Source organism: Doryrhamphus excisus, chromosome 20 (assembly GCF_030265055.1).
Source record: "Doryrhamphus excisus isolate RoL2022-K1 chromosome 20, RoL_Dexc_1.0, whole genome shotgun sequence".
Classification (NCBI taxonomy): domain Eukaryota; kingdom Metazoa; phylum Chordata; class Actinopteri; order Syngnathiformes; family Syngnathidae; genus Doryrhamphus; species Doryrhamphus excisus.
Window position 1 is genome coordinate 2110725 of NC_080485.1, and position 20830 is coordinate 2131554.

Sequence of the window (20830 nt, forward strand, 5' to 3'; positions counted from 1 at the left end):
GACCTAAAGGTCAAAATTTAGTTGTCATCTGATTGGTTGTCCTGTATGTCAATCAAGTAACGGGGATGGATGATAGGCTGACATCGTAAGTTCTGCTGCACTTAGAGACGTTGTTTGATTTGATTGGTCGCCCGAAGGGCAACATTCAGTTGTCATCTGAATGGCTGCCCTGTATGTCAATCAAGTGACGGCATTGATGCTGGGATGATATTTTTTTAATGTCACGCCGCGATCGACCAGCGATCGACCAGTACCACCTCCGCGATCGACCGGTAGCTCGCGATCGACTTAATGAGCACCCCTGGTCTAGATGATCTCCCCGACATGCATAAGCAAAGCATGATACAGATCTCAACTATCTTTAAAAAAAAGATTCCCCTAAATTTCAACTTCATTTCACGCTTGTCTTGCTTCTAGTTTGCACTAAATAAATTCCATAACTTTCTTTGCTCAGACATTGTTCTGGCGTGTGCCTCTGATCGGTCCATTCAAGTATTTGACATGAACGCAGGTAGAGTGGCTGCAGAACTGCCTGACGCTCACAGTCGAGCCGTGCACTGCATAACACAGAACAAGGTGAGCATGTCCAAATGTTCCAGTCATGCATGTCTTATGTTGTCCATAGTAAGAGTTAAGGCTCCTGCACACCAGGGACGTAAATCTCTTTGGTAGACCATTTGATTTGAATCTGGATACACAGGTTATGATACAATTCATCAAAGTGCTATATTTTAAAAACTGAAAGGTTCAAAACGATTTGATGCAATTTGATTCTACGGTTAATGTTTGTTGATATAGACATTAATCTTACATTCTAAAATAAAGTTGCCAATTATGTGAAAGTGGTATTCTTATAGTATTTTCAAATGTGAAATTATATATATAATATTAAATTATATATATATATATTAGAATATAGAAATTATATAGAAAATTTGTATTACTGTAATGACCCATCTACATATATCAGTTTAATTTCAAAAACTGTTCATTTTGTTAGCAAAAGTGGTTCAAGACCAGGGGTGGGCAAACTTTTTGACTCGCGGGCCGCATTGATTTAACAAAACAGGGGGGGGGGGGGGGGCAGACTATATATTTTACACGTAACAGTCCACCTGGTATTATTGTATCTGTAAAAGTGTCACGCAATCTGCTATTATTATTTATTATTTTATATTTATATTTAAATATTTTATATTTAAATATTTTATATTTAAATATTTTATATTTAAATATTTTATATTTAAATAATTTTAATTTTATTATTATTATTATTATTATTATTATTATTATTATTATTATTATTATTATTATTATTATTATTATTATTATTATTATTATTATTATTATTATTATTATTATTATTATTATTATTATTATTATTATTATTATTATTGTGTCCCTTTTTTCAGGAGCACTTTGTAAACAACAGACCACATCAAATAACAAAATTGATACAACCATCAAAAGGTTGGCTCAGGCCATGATGCCAGTTCGTATGTTGAGTTTAAATGAAATACTTTGGAAAGAACGGACGGGCCGTATTCAAACACTTGGCGGGCCGGATGTGGCCCCCGGGCTGTAGTTTGCCCACCCCTGTTCAAGACTAATAATTTAAAATATCATTGCTATTTGTAACAATGCAAATTCAGACCATGATATTTCTATGTACTATATTACTATATTTCTATGAATGTGCAGTCACATGCCGAAGTAAAGGAGGTCCTGTTAAGGCAATTTTAATTTGAATGTCATCCCATGTCATATCCGTAGACGTACCGTAACAAACATGGCGATTCACAGGAGAAGACACATGTGGATTGCTAGCTAAGCAGCGTCACTTGTCAGTAGTTCCATTTCACATTTGTCAAGAAAATAAGAAAGAAGAGAAAACATGTCAAGAAAAACATTAAACTGAAAATGCACACATTAAATTGTAACATTAAACACCCATAATTGTTACATCATCTGTCGCAATACGCATACGCTGAAGCCAGAGTGTTCCAAAAGTTCAATTTTTTAAGTTTAAATTTTGTTTGCGTGCGGATGCGAGGCCAAGATGCATAGAAAACATTCATTCATTTTCTACCGCTTTTCCTCACGAGGGTCGCGGGGGGTGCTGGAGCCTATCCCAGCTGTCTTCGGGCGTAAGGCGGGGTACACCCTAGACTGGTCGCCAGCCAATCACAGGGCACATATAGACAAACAACCATTCACACTCACAACAATTATTCATTATAATTATTCATTATTCATGGACCTAAAGTTACAATAGAAGACCCAGCTTCTCACATTGATACACAAGTACACGCTCCTATTATGACACATTTAATCTCCTTTCCTAAATTTATGTTCCGCTCTTTCCACTGTTTGAACCACGAAGTTCATTTAAACTCACAAACAGGATTTATCTCCATATGGTCAATCACAATATTTAGTAGTAGTTTTACTTTAAGTGTATGTAAACTTTGCGATCGGAAAGAGGCCAAACTAACCAGTATCTGGCTCAGATCCACACAGAGGAAAATGAGTTTTTAGCATAAGCGTCATCTTCGTAGTGAAGGATGGGCTATGTGGCAGATGTTACTGTTGCATAAGACTTCATAGTGAGCGTTATGAGGGTTGCATAAGGAGCACATTAGCTGTGAGCGAGTAAACGTGTTAGCTTGTGGTGTGAATGAAGCCGGTGGCTTAAAACTCACGGTCATTATCATCCATCTGGCTGCGTATTGGAACCTGTGGTGCTTTGGCGTTAGAAGCGCCATTCGAGATGGCAGGGGGAGATTATACGCAAGATGATGGCCTTGGACCGATGCTGTTCCATGATGCAATTTGGGTTTGCAGCCTCACTCCCACATCACTGTCTTGGACCAGTGTGGGCCTAATTTGCTGTTGTCTAACAAGTTGACAGCGTGGGCCCACATCCACAGCCATTAGAAGAAGAATTCTGCGTCACTCATCATGAAAAGTATAAATGTCAGCGATGAGTTACAATTGGCCATTTATTTTGATGATTTGCATACAATGGAGGAAGCTTTTTACATATTGCAGTAGGTTTTCTCTTCTGGGTGGGGGTATTCATACTGATCCTTTTATAATAATAATAATAATAATACATTTTATTTGTATAGCGCTTTTCAAAATACTCAAAAACACTTTACAGAAAAATTGTGTTGAATAAAAACAAGTAAACAGAGTAAAAGATATATAAAAATACAACATTGATTGGTTAATACACAGTTAAAACATGAGTAAAAGCGGGGAGGGGCGGGGCACAGCAGTCAGGTATAAAAAGTTAAACATTAAAACCAGATTTAAAGAGGTGGGTTTTTAGTTGTTTTTTGAAACTGGGAAGGTCAGGGCAAGCACGGAGTGAATGGGGCAAAGAGTTCCAGAGGGTGGGGGCAGCGATGGAGAAGGCTCTGTCTCCCCAGGTTCGGAGCTTGGTCTTACAGGGGAGTGCCATTAGTTTGGAGTCTGAGGATTGCGTGGATGGAGGAGGTCTGTGAGATATGGGGGGGTCAGAATATTTCAGATTAGTGTGGATCTGTTGTGTACCCAGTGACCCTCACGCTTTTGACTTTCCTGACTTTTGCATGTTGACCTGTGCGTGCTCGTACGTTGGATTAGTTGGATAAACTGCTGCTCGGGCCATGCATGTACCCATCCAAGTGTGATGCACACAGCTGACTTCACGCCCATGCCTCTTTACTGTCACACCATCCATTGTATGAGCCATGTTGTTTCAGCTGAGCTATTACGTCAACGCATGCCCAGCGGTCTTTGAAGCACTCGCTCGTTAATACCAGAGGAGCATGAAGTGTTAATGATGTGTTGGTTGGGAACGAAATTACTCTTTGAAGTGAACAAGCTGTCATTTTTTTTACTGTTGAAGTTGCATGTGATTGGTCAAAATTGGCGTGGACACTAGTCATTGGCGGTATGGACTTCTGACAGAATGATATGAAAATATCAGTGTTTCACAGGTATCATTGTATTATAATTACAGCTCTAAAATATACATCATCCATTTTTTGTACCGCTTACCCCACGAGGGCGCGGTCATGCTGGAGCCTATCCCAGCTGTCTTCGGGCCAAAGGCGGGGTACACCATGGACTGGTGGCCAGCCAATCCCAGGGCACATATAGACAAACAACCATTCACACTCACATTCATACCTATGGACAATTTGGAGTGGCTAATTAACCTAGCATGTTTTTGGAATGTGGGAGGAAACCGGAATACCCACGCATGCACAGGGAGAACATACAAACTCCACACAGACATACCCGAGCGGGGAATCGAACCAACGTCTCCTAGCTGTGTGGCCTATATTTTAAAATATCTTTATTGAAAAGAGAAAGAAATAAACATAGGCATTTTTAAAACATAATCGAACATGACGAATGTGGAATGTATGTATTTAAATTCAGTAAATAACAAAAACATTTTGAATTCTTTGCAAATTAATACAGTAAACCTCGGATATATCGGACTCGGATATATCGGAAATTCGCTCACAACGGACAGATAAAAAAGAACCGATTTTTCTGTAATGCATTTCCAATAAAAATTCATTGCATATATCGGATTTTTTATAACGGATTTCGCCTATTTCGGACAAAATCTCCAGTCCCGTTCCAATGCATTTCCATGAAATTTCCCTGGCATATATCGGATGGCCGCATCGTTATGCTAATCTTGTTGATGTCACTGGCTATTGTCTTTCTCCTGGCTCCAGATTTAGGACAAATATAAAAGTGAGTGACGTCAATAATACTAGCACAGCAGTGAATGAGATCTTAACCTCATTATCGGAAATAACGAGAGTCCAATAAAGTTAAATTCTCATTACCTTACGTCTCTTTTCATTGCCCAGTCCAGGTACATTGGAAACATAGTCAAGGAAGTGCCTTTTTATAACGGATAAAATCCGATTCACGCATATACCGGATATAAATCCGATATATGCGTAAAACGGACATTTTCCGGTATACGCATATAACGGATTTCGCTTATATCGGACAAAACCAGTGGGAACAATTGAATCCGATATATCCGAGGTTTACTGTAAAATACACTTATCAGCCCAGTCATTCAAAAATCATTGCCCATATTTTGTTCACTAATCAATAGCAGGGAAAGCCCCAGCCTGGAAGTGCACATACAATGTCCTTCTTCCGTAGACTTGCTTTCGAGCGTCCAAGTTTGTTGACTGTGTGGAACTGCAGCTTACGAAGCAACATTTCCATCACCTCCCCTGTAAAAATTCACCTGGAACTCATCAGAGAAGAGCTGAGGACTTCTCGGAAAATTCGACTGGAAATGCCGTCTCAGACTCCCGTTCTCACACTCTTGATGGAAATCCAAACAAAAAACACGTTGCCGCTTTCGCTCCCCCTCCATTTCACACACACGTTTATGCATCATCTGAGAAGCTAGCAAAGAAGTCATATGACATATACGTAGGTGCAATGCGTGTGCTGTGGAAACTCCACATTTAGAAGTGAGTGCTATCTTGCTGTGGTGGAGATGGAGGGTGGAAAAGTATTTTTTTGAAAAGAAAGCATCTCACATTCCTGCTTCACTACCATTGGCTTTCATTTCACTTCACTGCACTCTGTTGTGCGAAGTGGAATGAAGTGTTTGGATGTCGCTTGCTTATACGGGCTATCTTGGAAAAGCATTTCCCAACACTGTATATGCTAAGAAGCTTCATCGCAAACTATTCCAGTCGTTCTTATCCTGGTATTTATTTGTGTGTATTTGACAGGGCTCAATGTTCAGCACACAAGCACCGGAATCATACAACCTCTTCCTCACCAGCGCAGTCACGGATGGCGTGAAGATGTGGGACCTTCGCACACTTCGGTTTGTGCAAAACTTTTCTTTGCTATTGAATAGTTGACGGTATTTAATGAAGTACACACAGTATGACATGCATTTTCAAGTACTTGTGTTACATTAAAAATAAGTATACAGAGTATGGTTATACAGTTAAGATTAAGATATGCCTTTATTCGTCCCTCAGTGGGGAAATTTGTAATCCTAGTCAGTTATGAAAGTCATTTTATTCGGGCCGAGCAAAAATCAGAGGATCATGGATGGGTACGACAGAAAGACAAATGGCTTAAAATAAGAAGATCATGTACACACTTTACCATGTAGTGAGTGGCACAGCCTTAGCAAGCATCAGGCAACATTTACGATGATGACTTAGCAATAAAACATTATTTGCTGCACAGTCAAACATGACATTTTAACTCCCATCGGGGCGTTTATTGGCTGAAATGTTTTTGTTAAACAAGTTCAAAGCTGTAAAAGTTAACCATATGAAACAAGCAAACATTTTTATGTGTTTACTTCTCTCCAAATATAAAATAAATATCCTCTCTTTTAAAGTTTCCTTATTTGATTAGATGTCGTGTCAAAGCGCTGTATGTATCTTTTATGTGTAGATTAATACAAAGGGGATTGTTCAAAATATTGTCTTTGGCCCAGTTGAAGGAATTCCTGACTAATTCATTCCTTCAAGTCTGAAACAGCCTCTTTGTTTAAATCCTCATCCCAAATTTACTTAAAACCTTAATACTATCGAATAAATATTTGGGCCTGCTTTCAAACTTCTGGTTTTGGGAATTGTCACCATGCTTCTCTCAGAAGATAAATCCCACAGAGATTAAGCACATGGAGCCGCTTTTTTTAAACATTTTATAGTTCTTCTTTTTACGTTCCAAATGATGAAGCATCCATGCCATGGACAGAGATGAAAGACCTACAGACCTACAGTTTGTATAGCTATGTGTAGATTCAAATAACTGAAAGCACAGTGTCATTATTTAGTGTAAGTACCATTGTCATCTGCCACTGCGTTAATCCTTTTGAGTGTGGAATTCATCAGTGTCAACAACGCTCATGAAGCCCCAGGAAATGACGTTAGTATGCTTGACTGTAAATGTCATCACGTGGATAGTGAAGGATGCTGTATATGTTGTGCGTATCTCCTATTTTCAGTTCACATCCCATTTAGCATTTAGCATTGTATCAAACTACAAGGAGAAAACCTCCAAAAGGAACATTTGGAAATATACTCAAATGTTGATAGTAGTCAGCTGACCAACCAAAGTACATCAAATTGTCCCACAGTCTTATCCTCTGGGCACTGCGGCTCTTTATGTCCCGATTTGTCCACCATCACTCTGGAACAGGGTCAAATGTGACCACACGGCACTTTTCAATTGTTCCGGAGTCCGATCGTCCCTAACAAATGGAACCTTTTCTCCTCCAATTTGCCTCAGTCATACGCTGTTTTCTTAAGACCACATAGCAGTTTAGCACAAAACCCCCTGAGTTCTCTTTGCATTATGGTCTTACTTTCTTCTATGAAACATAGCTGTTGATGTTGTACCATCTGATCTCACCAAACATTGAAATGGGCTCTCAAGATGGTTTTCCAACCATGCATCTTCCCACACAATTATGGTTCACCGCTACTGAATAATTCATTTGACACTTCTTAACCCAATTTTAGAGGCAATTCAGCAATCTCCTCCGTTGTTTTTGACGAGGTTGTTGATGGTTGGGAAATGAGAATCTAGTCACTGCATCAGTGAGCATTAACATGTTGCCAGTTGAAACAACAAATCACTCAAATAATTATCCAATGGACGGCTCATTCCATTCAGGGTTTTTTGGTCTCACATAGTTCCGTGTCCCAACAACCCACCAACCCACCAACCACCAAGGCTGCCCTTTGTCACAGATTCTGTTCATAATTTTCATGGACAGAATTTCTAGGTGTAGCCAAGGCGTTGAGGGAGTCCAGTCCAGGGGCCTTTGGATCTTGTCTCTGCTATTTGCAGATCATGTGGTCCTGATGGCCTTATCGAGGTGTGACCATCGGCATTTACTGGAGAGGTTCGCAGAACCTCCAAATCTGAAGCTATGGTTCTCGGTGTCTCGTTAACAAGTGAGGGAAGGTTGAAGCGTGAGGTCGTCAGGCGGATCGGCACAGCGACTGCATCGCTGCAGACCTGGTACCAAACCATTGAAGCGAAGAAAGAGTTGAGCCAGATGGCAATGCTCTCAATTTACCAGTCAATGGATGCCCACAGCCTCACCTACGGTCTTGGGCTTTGGGTCCTGACCAAAAGAATGAGATTGCGGATACGTCCAGCTGGAATGATGCGGTTGGACTCACCCTAAGAGGGCCGCTGCTCCTTCACATTGAGAGAAGCCAGTTGAGGTGGCTCGGGCATCGAGTCCAGATGTGCCCCTGGGCAGACCCAGGACATGCTGGGAGAAGCCAGTTGAGGTGGCTCGGGCATCGAGTCCAGATGTGCCCCTGGGCAGACCCAGGACATGCTGGGAGAAGCCAGTTGAGGTGGCTTGGGCTTCGAGTCCAGATGTGCCCCTGGGCAGACCCAGGACATGCTGGAGGGATTATGTCTCTTGGTGTCCTCCCGGTGGAACTGGAAGAGGTTGCCCGAGACCAGGAAGTCTGGTTTTCCCTACTGAGACTGCTGACCCCATGACCCCGATAAGCTGAAGAAGATGGAGGCATGGATGTTTGTTTGCATAATTTAAACTGCAGCAATGTATTACAGTAGCCTGCCAATTACCTCGATACCTGACACTGAATACTCAGAATCCTTTGGCCCGCCGCTCAGGAGGATCAGACCCTCCGGTGCAGTCTGTTAGTCAAATACCGCACAGTCATCACTCACACAACACCAACTGTGTGTGTGTGTGTGTGTGTGTGTGTAGGGGGGACTCCAAGCCAAGCATCTCCGCCTTCAGTCAAAACATTTCTTCCACATTCTGACCTAGAAAAACTGAGGAGAGTTTTTGCGCCAACTCGTTAGTCTATTGTCAGTGTTGTGATGGCAGGTGGTGTCGGTGCTTTTCAGCACTTTTTGTCCTTTAGAATACTCGAGTTTTCACGAATGGTATGCTCCAATATTAATAAGAGGTCAATCACATATTACACCCAACATATGGATAGTAAACGTTAGCCATGTTCTCTTCCCAAATGGGAAAGCAATCCATTGAGGTCGAAGACTAAAGAATGATTTTGACTTTGGACTTTCCTCCCAACAGTGCCGCTGCTCTGCTCTGTTTTTCCCATCTGATCAGATTTTACTAGCTGCCAATTACTTGACATGTTGTCACCGCTATAATATGTCACTGTAATTCACATCTTCATCTGTGAATGTCTGTTTTCTCCATTTGAAGGTAACTGGGTCTCAGTGCTGGGAAATGACCTTTTGCTAACTGGGATGGACTTCATGCCAGCACGTTAGTGGACGGTGATAGTCAGTCAGTGTTCCTAGAGAGACCCTTAAATCCTTTTTTTTTGTTGTGTTGGTTCTTTTTTTACACACTCAAAAAAGAAATGTTTAGCCCAGGGGTGGGCAAACTACGGCCCGGGGGCCACATGCGGCCCACCAAGCGTTTGAATCCGGCCCGCCAGTTGCTTTCAAAAGTATTTCAACTTTTAACATACAAGCTGGCAACATGACTTGCAAGTCAGATTAAAAAAAAAAACTGACAAAAAAAGTAAAATTCAATTTCGTAATTTGATTTGGTCTGGTGTTTAAAGTGCTCCTGAAATAAGGAACATGAGAACACACAGCTGATAGTATGACACTTTTACAAATAAATTAGACAACTAATTCAATGCAGAATGTTAGAATAGAATTATAAGTGTAAAATATTGTGTGTGTTAAATATATTTTCCGGTGCCCCCCGGACAATTTTTGTTAACTCAACGCGGCCCACGAGTCAAAAACTTTGCCCACCCCTGGTTTAGCCTCAACAAAAAAAATCAACGCAACAATTTCCATTAGTCTTTCTTAGTTATGACAATAAAATTTGAAATTGCTTTGAACCAACAAACAATATTGCATTACACAAATGAGCTTTTCCTCTTCACTCTCAAAAAAACAAACCAAAAAATGTCAACTTGAATTTTGTTTGAAGCTTACCAACAATAAAATTTGAGTGTATATGACATGTTTAAATTAAATTCATGTAATAGCCAACATTATTATTTGAACATAACTTAAAAAATAAAGTTAGCAACTCAATCAATGAATGACATTTTTTACATTGCATTTATGTATTAAATCAAGTGGTGTCAACAGATACTCTGAATGACTTTTTAGTGTGCAGCTTTGTCAAGTGAGATTAGGTTGGACCTCCTGCTTTATGACCATAGCCAACTATATGTAAATAATGACCAAAAGAAACTACAATGTATGAAAACCAAAGCCATTTTTTTGCATAGATAATAATGTAAATCCAATTACTCCATTACAGACACACCAAAAATACCAACAAATAGATTTTATAGAGAGTGATTATAGTTATAGTTATATTGTTAAGTTATAGTTATCATTTTTACCTTTATGGAAGATTCTTGTTGGCAAAGGCGATGCTGGATTTGGAGGGAGGAAGGGAGAGGATGCCATCTTTGTACTTTCATTCGTTAGTGTTTCTATTCTTTATCAAACTGCTTTCACAAGCAACAACTTTCTCTGGCCCCATGATGGGTTAACGAGCATTTTTCCAGTCATTAAAGTCATTAAAGCCACTCTGGAAAACTAAGCTACAAGAAGTTCAGTTTTCACCTTAATACCATCATCTTTGTCACAAGTTCAACTACCTGATTAGAATGTATTGACCTAGATTGCATTATAGACAAAAGATAAAGACGTTATGTTTTTTTTAGTTATGTTTTGGTGACAAAAGTTTGGACACCCTGGTCTAAATGAATTTGATGTTCCGCATCTGTAGACATTTATCATGTTATTTTTTTCCAACTGCTATTTCTTCACGGGTGAAGTCAAAAGGTTGAATGACATTGCGTTATTGGGGGATGTCTGATACTACTACTACTTGCCTATATCAGTATCAGTAATGACTTGCTGGACGATATCGGATATCGGTGAGAAAGCCAATATCGAACATATAATTATTGTTAGCTGACATGAAAATAGTATACATGAAGTCCACCATTAGATCATACGTCTTGAAAACGTGATTGCGACACTCTTTTTTTTTCCATCAGTCTTATTTCTGCTGAAGATGACAAATTAAGTGTGAAATTGACCTTTGACCTGAGGTAATTGGTCCACTTTGTCATCCAATTGTGTGATATCAACCGTTCCCATGGTGAGAATGAGAAAACACAGAGCAGAGAGAGATGCTGACATGAAAAGAGATTTCCTCAATGCATTCCATGGAAGTTCCATTTACAAGAACGAGACGGGGACTGTGTGACCTTTGACCTAAGATGTACTAACATGACACAACTCGCCACAGTTGAGTTCTTTGACACATTTTCAACAACAATTCGACACTCTAATCTTCAAAAAAACTTGGCTTTCACCTCTTAAAAATATGTGTCAGCTTGTGGGGATTTTTTCCTCACCCCCCCCCCCCCAACTCATGCAAACTTTCTAACAGGAACGATGCCTCTGACCTACTTTTAGCTCGCTTGGATGACTCGGACACGAATGTCAAAGCCATTTTCTCACCAGATCCTGTTAAGGCTTGGATCTGCCAACATCTCAGCTCATATGGAGACCTTTGCTCAGCTCTTTGCTCAGCTGTCAGTGGCATCGTAAAGACATTTCATGCTGGTGCAAAGCAAACCCAAGAGCCCAGCGTGTGGCGAGAGGCGGCCGTTAGTCATTTTCTACCTCCTCATTCTTGTCTTTTACTTCAGCCATGCTCAACTTCTTCGTCTTCTTCTTCACGGATTTAGATGTTTATGTAATGTAAAAAAAAAAAATGGCCATGCGGCGCTGAGCTAGCACACCTTGATGAAGAGAACAGCACTTGGGCTTTAAATTTATGCATTTGATCCCACCAGAAGCAGATGACCCCAATATCTGCACACGTGTGCATGGTATGCGTTTTACAGAAGTTCTTCAAGTTTTGTTACATTTTTCCAAAAGGTCAGATGATAACTGAAAAAAACAAAACAGCATTTTTTCTCAACTTGTGTACCCTTTATAAACACCCAAAAATATTAGCAATACATTCCATTGAGGATAATTATAGTTTTCATTTCAGAAAACAATAAAAAGTACTTGTATTTTTCCTTGGCCCCATGGTGAGTTATTTATAGGGTTGGCTGATATTTTTTATCTACCGTATAGATCAGGGGTGGGCAAACTTTTTGACTCGCGGGCCGCATTGATTTAACAAAACGGGGGGGGGGCAGACTATATATTTTACACGTAACAGTCCACCTGGTATTATTGTATCTGTAAAAGTGTCATGCAATCTGCTATTATTATTTATTATTTTATATTTATATTTAAATATTTTATATTTAAATATTTTAAATTTTATTATTATTATTATTATTATTATTATTATTATTATTATTATTATTATTATTATTATTATTATTATTATTATTATTATTATTATTATTATTATTATTATTATTATTATTATTATTGTGTCCCTTTTTTCAGGAGCACTTTGTAAACAGCAGACCACATCAAATAACGAAATTGATAAAACCATCAAAAGGTTGGCTCAGGCCATGATGCCAGTTCGTATGTTGAGTTTAAATGAAATACTTTGGAAAGAACGGATGGGCCATATTCAAACACTTGGCGGGCCGGATGTGGCCCCCGGGCCATAGTTTGCCCACCCCTGGTATAGATTCTTCAAATTCTGAGAAAATGACTTATACCGGTAGAAATGATAAAACGTAAACATGCCCAGTTGCTGCGGATATACAGTATACTGTATGATGAAAGAAATTCTGTCACGGCGAGGAGAAGGAACGTTCATGCATAGAAGTATTTGCTCGCCGACCGCTCAATCGTGGCACAAAATCATTCTAAATACTGAATAATCTCGACCTACACAGGTTGAAATGCCGGCAAAAGTTGTCTAAAACTCCTCTTCCAGAGCATAAATGGAAGCTAGCAAGGTTGACTTGTGTGGTTGTGTGTGCACGACTCGGGCTTGGATGAGTATATTTTCACCATGTTGTGTTTTAGGCTTTAATGTAAGGAAGATTTTACAATACCCGGTGATGACATGCTGTTTCTAAGAGAAAAAATATGAGCAGCTTGTTTAATTTTGAACGTTGCTTGTCTTAGCTGCAAATACTCAATACTTCCGTGACTGTCCTTCAAAATAAGAGTACCGTTTGCCCCATGTCTGCGTAAACAAAACAATATAAGCAGTTTGAATTGCATGGGTGACTACATCTTCCTTCATCACAAGCACAGGCATTACAGTTTGTTGAAGATTAGTAGCAATGTGTGTAGAGGCTGACATCCAATTTTATATCGTGATACATCCCAAAAATATTGTGATATAAGCTAAGGTCCATATCGCCCAACCCTCGTTATTTACCAGACCCACTCTATAGAAAATGAAGAGTGAGTCATAGGATGGAATGTTTTTTTTTCATTCATTCATTTTCTACCGCTTATCCTCACGAGAGTCGCGGGGTGCTGGAGCCTATCCCAGCTGTCTTCAGGCGAGAGGCGGGGTCCACCCTGGACTGGTGGCCAGCCAATCACAGGGCACATATAGACAAACAACCATTCACACTCACATTCATACCTATGGACAATTTGGAGTGGCTAATTAACCTAGCATGTTTTTGGAATGTGGGAGGAAACCGGAGTACCCGGAGAAAACCCACGCATGCACGGGGAGAACATGCAAACTCCACACAGAGATGGTCGAGGGTGGAATTGAACCCTGGTCTCCTAGCTGTTCACATTTTTTTATTAAAACCAAATTACTGGGGAGTACAAAATGGTGGTTTGTCTCCACATCTAAAACATCTAAAACATAATCCAACTGTCAGTTTATTTAACCCGTTCATGATATTGACAATCAAATAGTTGGACTCTTTGTCTGTGTTCCTCACCATTGTATGCATTTTGTCTTCAGGTGCGTGCGGCGTTATGAAAACCACATTAACCGCTGCCATTCCTGCTCTTCCGCCATTTCCCCGTGTGGTCGATTCATCGCCTGCGGCTCTGAGGACAACTGTGTAAGTTTTAAACGCGTCCGTTTTTCCAATGAAGAGTGCATATTGGGAAATGAATAGCGTGCTAACACGAGCTGACATAAGAACTTAGTGCAGCTTCTGGATATCGGAGGTGATTTACAGCGTGATTAAGACTTGTCATCCGTGTGTGGTTTGGATATTTTCACAACATCAAATTTAGTACATAAATAGATCGAAATGTTGGACAGTCTAACACTAAAGGAATGACTAATCTTGCCATTTGAGGTAAATGATTGCAGAAAGCTCGTTTATCTTCCTTGTTATGGTTACTTTAACCATTTAGAGCAGGGGTCTCAAACTCAATTTACCTGGGGGCCACTGGAGCTAGGGTCTGGGCAAGGCTGGGCCGCATCAGGTTTTCCAAAAAAAAAAAAAAAAATGCATTTATTAAAAACTGAAAAATATACAAACTTTTTCAGTGCTTTGGTTCCGATTTTTTACAATAAAAGCTCTGATAAAACATTACACTGTTCTCAAATATCTTAATTTTTATTGTTCTGCACAAAATAAGATGAAAAATAAATAAACAAATCAAGAATAAAGAAAATCAATCAATCAGTAATAAATAAATAAATAAATATAATAATAATAATAAAACGGCAAATAATAAAAACTTAAGAAAGCACATATAGTTGGTGGGTAGACAAATGATTTTTTTCAGATTAAAATGAACAAAGCATTATTAGAGCCCTGTAGACATGACAAAACACGACTATAGTCACATTTATACTCTTTTTATTTACAACATATTGCGCAACTGCAGGGTCTTGAGACACATGCTAACTCGCAAACTAGAGAGCTAGCCACCTAAACGGTAGCCTTCAAGTTATTTCCTTTAAACTTAAGTAGCCAAAAACTTACCACTTCCACACGGATAGGGAGGATAACTATTAACAGTTATTTAACCTTTAACATGAACATGAATCAAACGTAATCATTTTTTCTGGGTACATGATACCATACAGCATCCATATCAAACTTGCGCGGGCCGCACTAACATTAAACTTTCATATCAAGGTGGGGGCCTCAAACTAGTGTCCTGCGGGCCACATTTGGTCCGCGGGCCGCATGTTTGAGACCCCTGATTTAGAGTGAACTTGAATCTCCTCCATAAGGTACTTAGTACGCAGAACATACCATCCATTCATGCATTCATGTATATACTGAGTTTAATTTGTGTTTAACGTTTGATTCATTCATTTTCCGTACCGCTTGTCCTCATTAAGGAGAAGCAGGGTACACCTTAAATCTTAAATTACTCGGCATACCAATTCAATTTGGAAAAACGGTAGAAAATGAATGAATGAAACAAATGTCATAAATATTGCTCAATCTATTCCTAAATTACCATTCTTCATTGCTGATTGGTTGGGAGAAATCAGGAGATTCTGACGTCTCAAATAGAACGAAGAACTCCTACTTGATGCTTCCTTGTCTGACAAAAGACTAAAGCGAAGGTTTTTTTTGTTTTGTTTTGTTTTTTTGTTTTTGCACTCAGACACTTTTAATTGGTATCAGACCTTTTTCCAAAGTCTAATTCAACATTCGTTTTGAAATAGTGCTGTTAAATTGATTTTCCAGACAGTGACTTTTACTTGCCTTCAAAGCAAAGTAAAAAACAGTGGAATAAAATATGGACTAAATAACATTTAGTTGGACTCCGGACAGTGAAAACATCAAAATAATACCTGAAATGTGCATCATTAGTTGTGGAGGGGGGATATACTTTGTGAAATAATCATATTTTTACATCCCGTAAGCATAGCTTGCTATGTATTTGTGTACAGTACATACACTCATATTTAACTTCTTCCAATTATTATAAGATGATGTCAGAATCTCTTTAGTAACCTTCATACAAATGAAGACATCTGAGGTTCAATGCTGCACTGAATTGACAAAAAGTCTGTGCCACACACACACGACAGGAAACACTTTTACCCACGCACTATTTGCCTCACTTTTAAGCATTTTTTATACAAAATAGAAATCCAAAACAGCTGCAGGAATCTGACGAATCGCCGTCTGGTAACACACGTCTATCTATCTATCTCACATCTGTTTTTAGCAAGCACCCGGCTCTTAAAGCTTGATGATTGTAGCCAGAGACTTACCAAAAAAAAAAAAAAAGTTGGGCAGTTGATAACACATTCACGTCTCCATGCTGAGAGTTCTCATCACACACTGAATGTAAGAGCTTCTAAAGAGCTGTGCATGACCTTTGGGACACACAACCTTATATTGGCATGTTCTTGTTTTACCCTGATAGACCCATCACGCCATAACACACCCAAAAAACCTGGACTAAGCAGGCTACAGGACACTTGACACACACACACGTTGCACCCGAGTCCATTCCATTCACCTTACTTATAAGTGACGTAAGTTAATAGTGTGTTCTTTTGACAATTGTAGTACAGTAAACCTCGGATATATCGGACTCGGATATATCGGAAATTCGCTCACAACGGACAGATAAAAAAGAACCGATTTTTCTGTAATGCATTTCCAATAAAAATTCATTGCATATATCGGATTTTTTATAACGGATTTCGCCTATTTCGGACAAAATCTCCAGTCCCGTTCCAATGCATTTCCATTAAATTTCCCTGGCATATATCGGATGGCCGCATCGTGGCGCTCCGATTCGCCGAATCGTGACAGGCCGCTATACGACGTCATTTGCAGCGTTTGCAGCGTTGCCTGCGCGTCCAGGTACATTGGAAACATAGTCAAGGAAGTGCCTTTTTATAACGGATAAAATCTGATTTACGCATATATCGGATATAAATCCGATATATGCGTAAAACGGACATTTTCCGGTATACGCATATAACGGATTTCGCTTATATCGGACAAAACCAGTGGGAACAATTGAATCCGATATATCCGAGGTTTACTGTACTTAAACGAGTAACGGTTTGATAAAACTGCAGTAGTAGCCAATTTTCCATGACCACAGGAAATGGTTAAGAAGTGACATTTTACGAGCAACCCTGATATGTCATAACTCGGCATCTGAAGCATAATCATCACTGTGGTAAATACCCCAAAACAGAAGCTTTGAAATGTAAAGTTCCTTCATCATTCTAGGCCAGGGGTGGGCAAACTACGGCCCGGGGGCCACATGTGACCCACTAAGCGGTTGAATCCAGCCCGCCAGTTGCTTTCTATAGTAATGGTAATGGTTTAATTTCATTTGAACATGCATCAGATTCCAATTGAGTGCATCCCATAATCAGTTCCCAGTTCCACATGTCCAAAAGGAGTAGGAAGAAGCAAAGCTTATTAAATCCTACCCCTCCATCTGGTACTTTTACAATCACTAACTGTTACATTTGTTCACTTCCTGCTTTCCATAATACAGTTTAAGGTTTTTTGTTTTTTTTTAATAATGTACCTCGTACAGAAATGATGTGACTTAATAATTTAATCACTTCCTGCTTTCCTAATATGGTGTAAGGTTTTTTTTTGTCACGTACCGAAGTACTCGGTGATATGACCATACAATGACATAATGGGTACCATAGTAACTGTGAATATAGTGATTTATTGTATTTATTAGTGATTATTTCACAAACATCAACTGCTTCTAAATATTTCAAATTTTAACATACAACAGCTGGCAACATAAGTCAAGTCGGCTGTATGTAAAATTCAATTTCGTAATTTGCTGTGGTCTGATGTTTAAAGCTCCTGAAAAAAGTGACATGAGAACATACAGCTGATAGTATGACACTTTTACAGATAAAATTAGACTAATAATTAAATGCTGACTGTTAGAATTATACGAGTAATATAGTGTGTGTTAACCCTTAGATGCACGAGTGACTTGACCCTACACTCTTCCATAAGAGGGTCAAATATGACCCATACTAGAATCAATGCCTTTTTATGCCAATTTTGCCATTTTGGTTAGGAATAATCACTTGTATGATATTTAGTATTATATTTAGGAGTTGATAAGTTGATAAGAATCAAAGGTTCTTATTGGATTCCATAGAAAATGCATACGGGTCATTTTTGACCCACTTATGGAAGGTTGGGGTAGTAACACAAAAACTAAAATTTCTTAAAATGTATAAAAGATAAGTTAAAAATGTGAATGGCATGATATCAAAAACATGTTTTTTGAGGAATACCTGGAATATGAAATGAAAAAAAATTCTAAGGGTTAAATATATATTCTGACTCAAAGCGGCCCGCGAGTCAAAAAGTTTGCCCACCCCTGATCTAGGCCACTGTGAGTGGATGATGAACTTTTAGCACCAAAATAAAAAATATTACAATAACTTGTGCAACATGAACATAAATGATGAACATCATTTCCCTGCCTCTCACCCAAAGTCATTTGGTGTAGGCTCCAGCATACCCCTGTAATCCCAGTGAGGACTAGCGGCATCCCGGACGCCTCCCTGATGAGGTGTTCTGGGCTGGGGGCAAAGAATGGATAGTCACTGGTTTTGATTTAGTTCCTTTTTTCTCCTGTCAGGCTTACGTGTACGACGTCAGGAGCAGCAGCTACCTCCACAAACTGCAGAGACACTCGGAGACGGTGCTCAGTGTGACTTTCAATCCTGCTACACCACAGGTGACAACGTATTTCACATCTGTTTAATGGCATTTACATAACACAATATTTTATTTTATGTATTTAATATTGAAAACAATTGATGGCTGCACGGCAGACAAAGTGGTTAGAAAGAGGTAAGAAAAATACACAAATGGTCTTGTGTACTACCACAGAAGCGATACAAATATTTTTCCTATTGTTCAATAATTATCAATTAAATACAGTGAAACCTTTTTAAATCAACGCTGACTAACATCAACATCCGGCATAACCAGAATCAAAACCAAAACTCCACCATTGCGTACACATTTATGGGCATAAGGACAAAATTATTTTTTTACATATGACAAAACGTGGGTGGCACGATGGACGAGTGGTTAGCGCTCAGACATCACAGCTAGGTGACCAGGGTTCAATTCCGCCCTCGGCCATCTGTGTGGAGTATGTATGTTCTGTTTTGGTTTCCTCCCACATTCCAAAAACATGCTAGGTTAATTAGCCACTCCAAATTGTCCATAGGTATGAATGTGAGTGTGAATGGTTGTTTGTCTATATGTGCCCTGTGATTGGCTGGCCACCAGTCCAGGGTGTACCCCGCCTCTCGTCCACAAAACAGCTGGGATAGGCTCCAGCACCTCCGCAACCCTGGTGAGGATAAGCGGTAGAAAATGAATGGACACCACAATGTGACGCGTGGATGCTTTTTTTGCACCGTTGTTTGGCTGTACAATAACCAAGACATTGTATGAAAACTGAGACATTCGGGAATTTTGGAAATAATTTTCATCAAAATCTGAATCTTAAAAAAAAGCGGGGCTTATGACCCCCAAGACTCCACTGCACTCCATATTATGACCAGTCACTGTCACATGACTTTATTTTGTTTATTGGGAATGAACCTGTTTTAAATCTACAGGTCCTTTTTCGGAACACTATTTTGCAACACAATGGTACATTCACCTTCCCCAGTGGAAAGTTTGATCCACGGCCGCTGGCTGAATTAGATGAATCTGCAAAGTGGGAAACACACTTAATAAATCAGTGCTTGCTTACTCTCGGTCAGAACCCCTGCATATTTTATTTTGCTGCATATTTTATTTTGCAGCTCTAGCAGAAAATCAGCAGCTGTTGCCACTCGTTTTATTTTCCACACAGGTGTCAGGGAGAAAAACCTCAACATGTTATTTATTATAAATATTCCTCTGTTTGCAGCAATCTTAATTCATATGATGGGAAAATTCCAAAAGAAAGTGTCAAAATTGTATCTCACCACAGTTGTAGCAATTCATCAGGTCATGCAGTTAGATCAAGAATATTTACCTTTAACATACTTTTAGTCCTAGTGCAAGTGCATATGATAATAGGAATCATTTATTCAAAAATAATGTTCTGTCGAGACCAGCCCAAGTGCCTCAAATGGAGATGTGCACACACACACACATATACACACACATATACACACACATATACACACATATACAAGGTCACTCACTCTCCAAAAGATCATGTCGACTCTTGTACTGCTAGTAAAGGCTACATTCTTGATTGACAGGGATGTTATTTACATTACATATACGTAGTTTATTAGCCCCACACAACATACTGTATATGTAGCTATGTGTTATCTATCATACATCTCTGTGATTTATACGAGTACCCTGAAGGGAATATCATCTCATCCAATACATTTACCAAAGCAGAACGGGGTCGGTGGTGAAGGTTAAAATATATATATATATTTTTTTTTCCTTGTTGCACCTCAAAGATTTGATCTATTGAACAGATAATTAGCACGATTTGATAAAGTGATGATATATACTGTAAAAAATCTTCTACTACTAAATAACTTAGTAGTATAGAAAGGGCACAGACCTCCGTCAATGTCAAACCATAAGGGTAATTTGTGTTTGACGTGTTTGTCCATATATAAACACAAAATATATTTTTGTAGTTTTACATGCATAAACAATTTTAAATGCATGTAATTTCATAAAAAATGAACATTTAAGGATACTTTTACCCTCATTGAAGACATGATCCTTGACAGCTGTTCTCAAAGACATGATGTGGCAACAAGTTCAACCACCACCTTCCTGTTTTGCCGTGAGTTATTTCTTGAATTCAGTAGTGTTTTTTTTTTTTACCTCAATAACCTAAAAGAAAGAAAAGAAAAGAAAAGCCAAAGAAAAGCCAAAGA

At 39.1% G+C, this 20830-nt stretch overlaps 1 protein-coding gene across 1 annotated transcript in view; it reads left to right on the forward strand.

Moving 5' to 3' along the window:
- wdr27 (WD repeat domain 27) overlaps positions 1-20830 on the forward strand; it is a 50674-nt gene that overhangs the window by 14762 nt on the left and 15082 nt on the right. Inside the window, exons 20-23 of the mRNA XM_058058315.1 lie at positions 455-576; positions 5775-5872; positions 13940-14042; positions 18553-18651. Of these exons, the coding sequence (XP_057914298.1) occupies positions 455-576; positions 5775-5872; positions 13940-14042; positions 18553-18651 (422 nt within the window). The remainder of the gene's footprint in view (positions 1-454; positions 577-5774; positions 5873-13939; positions 14043-18552; positions 18652-20830) is intronic.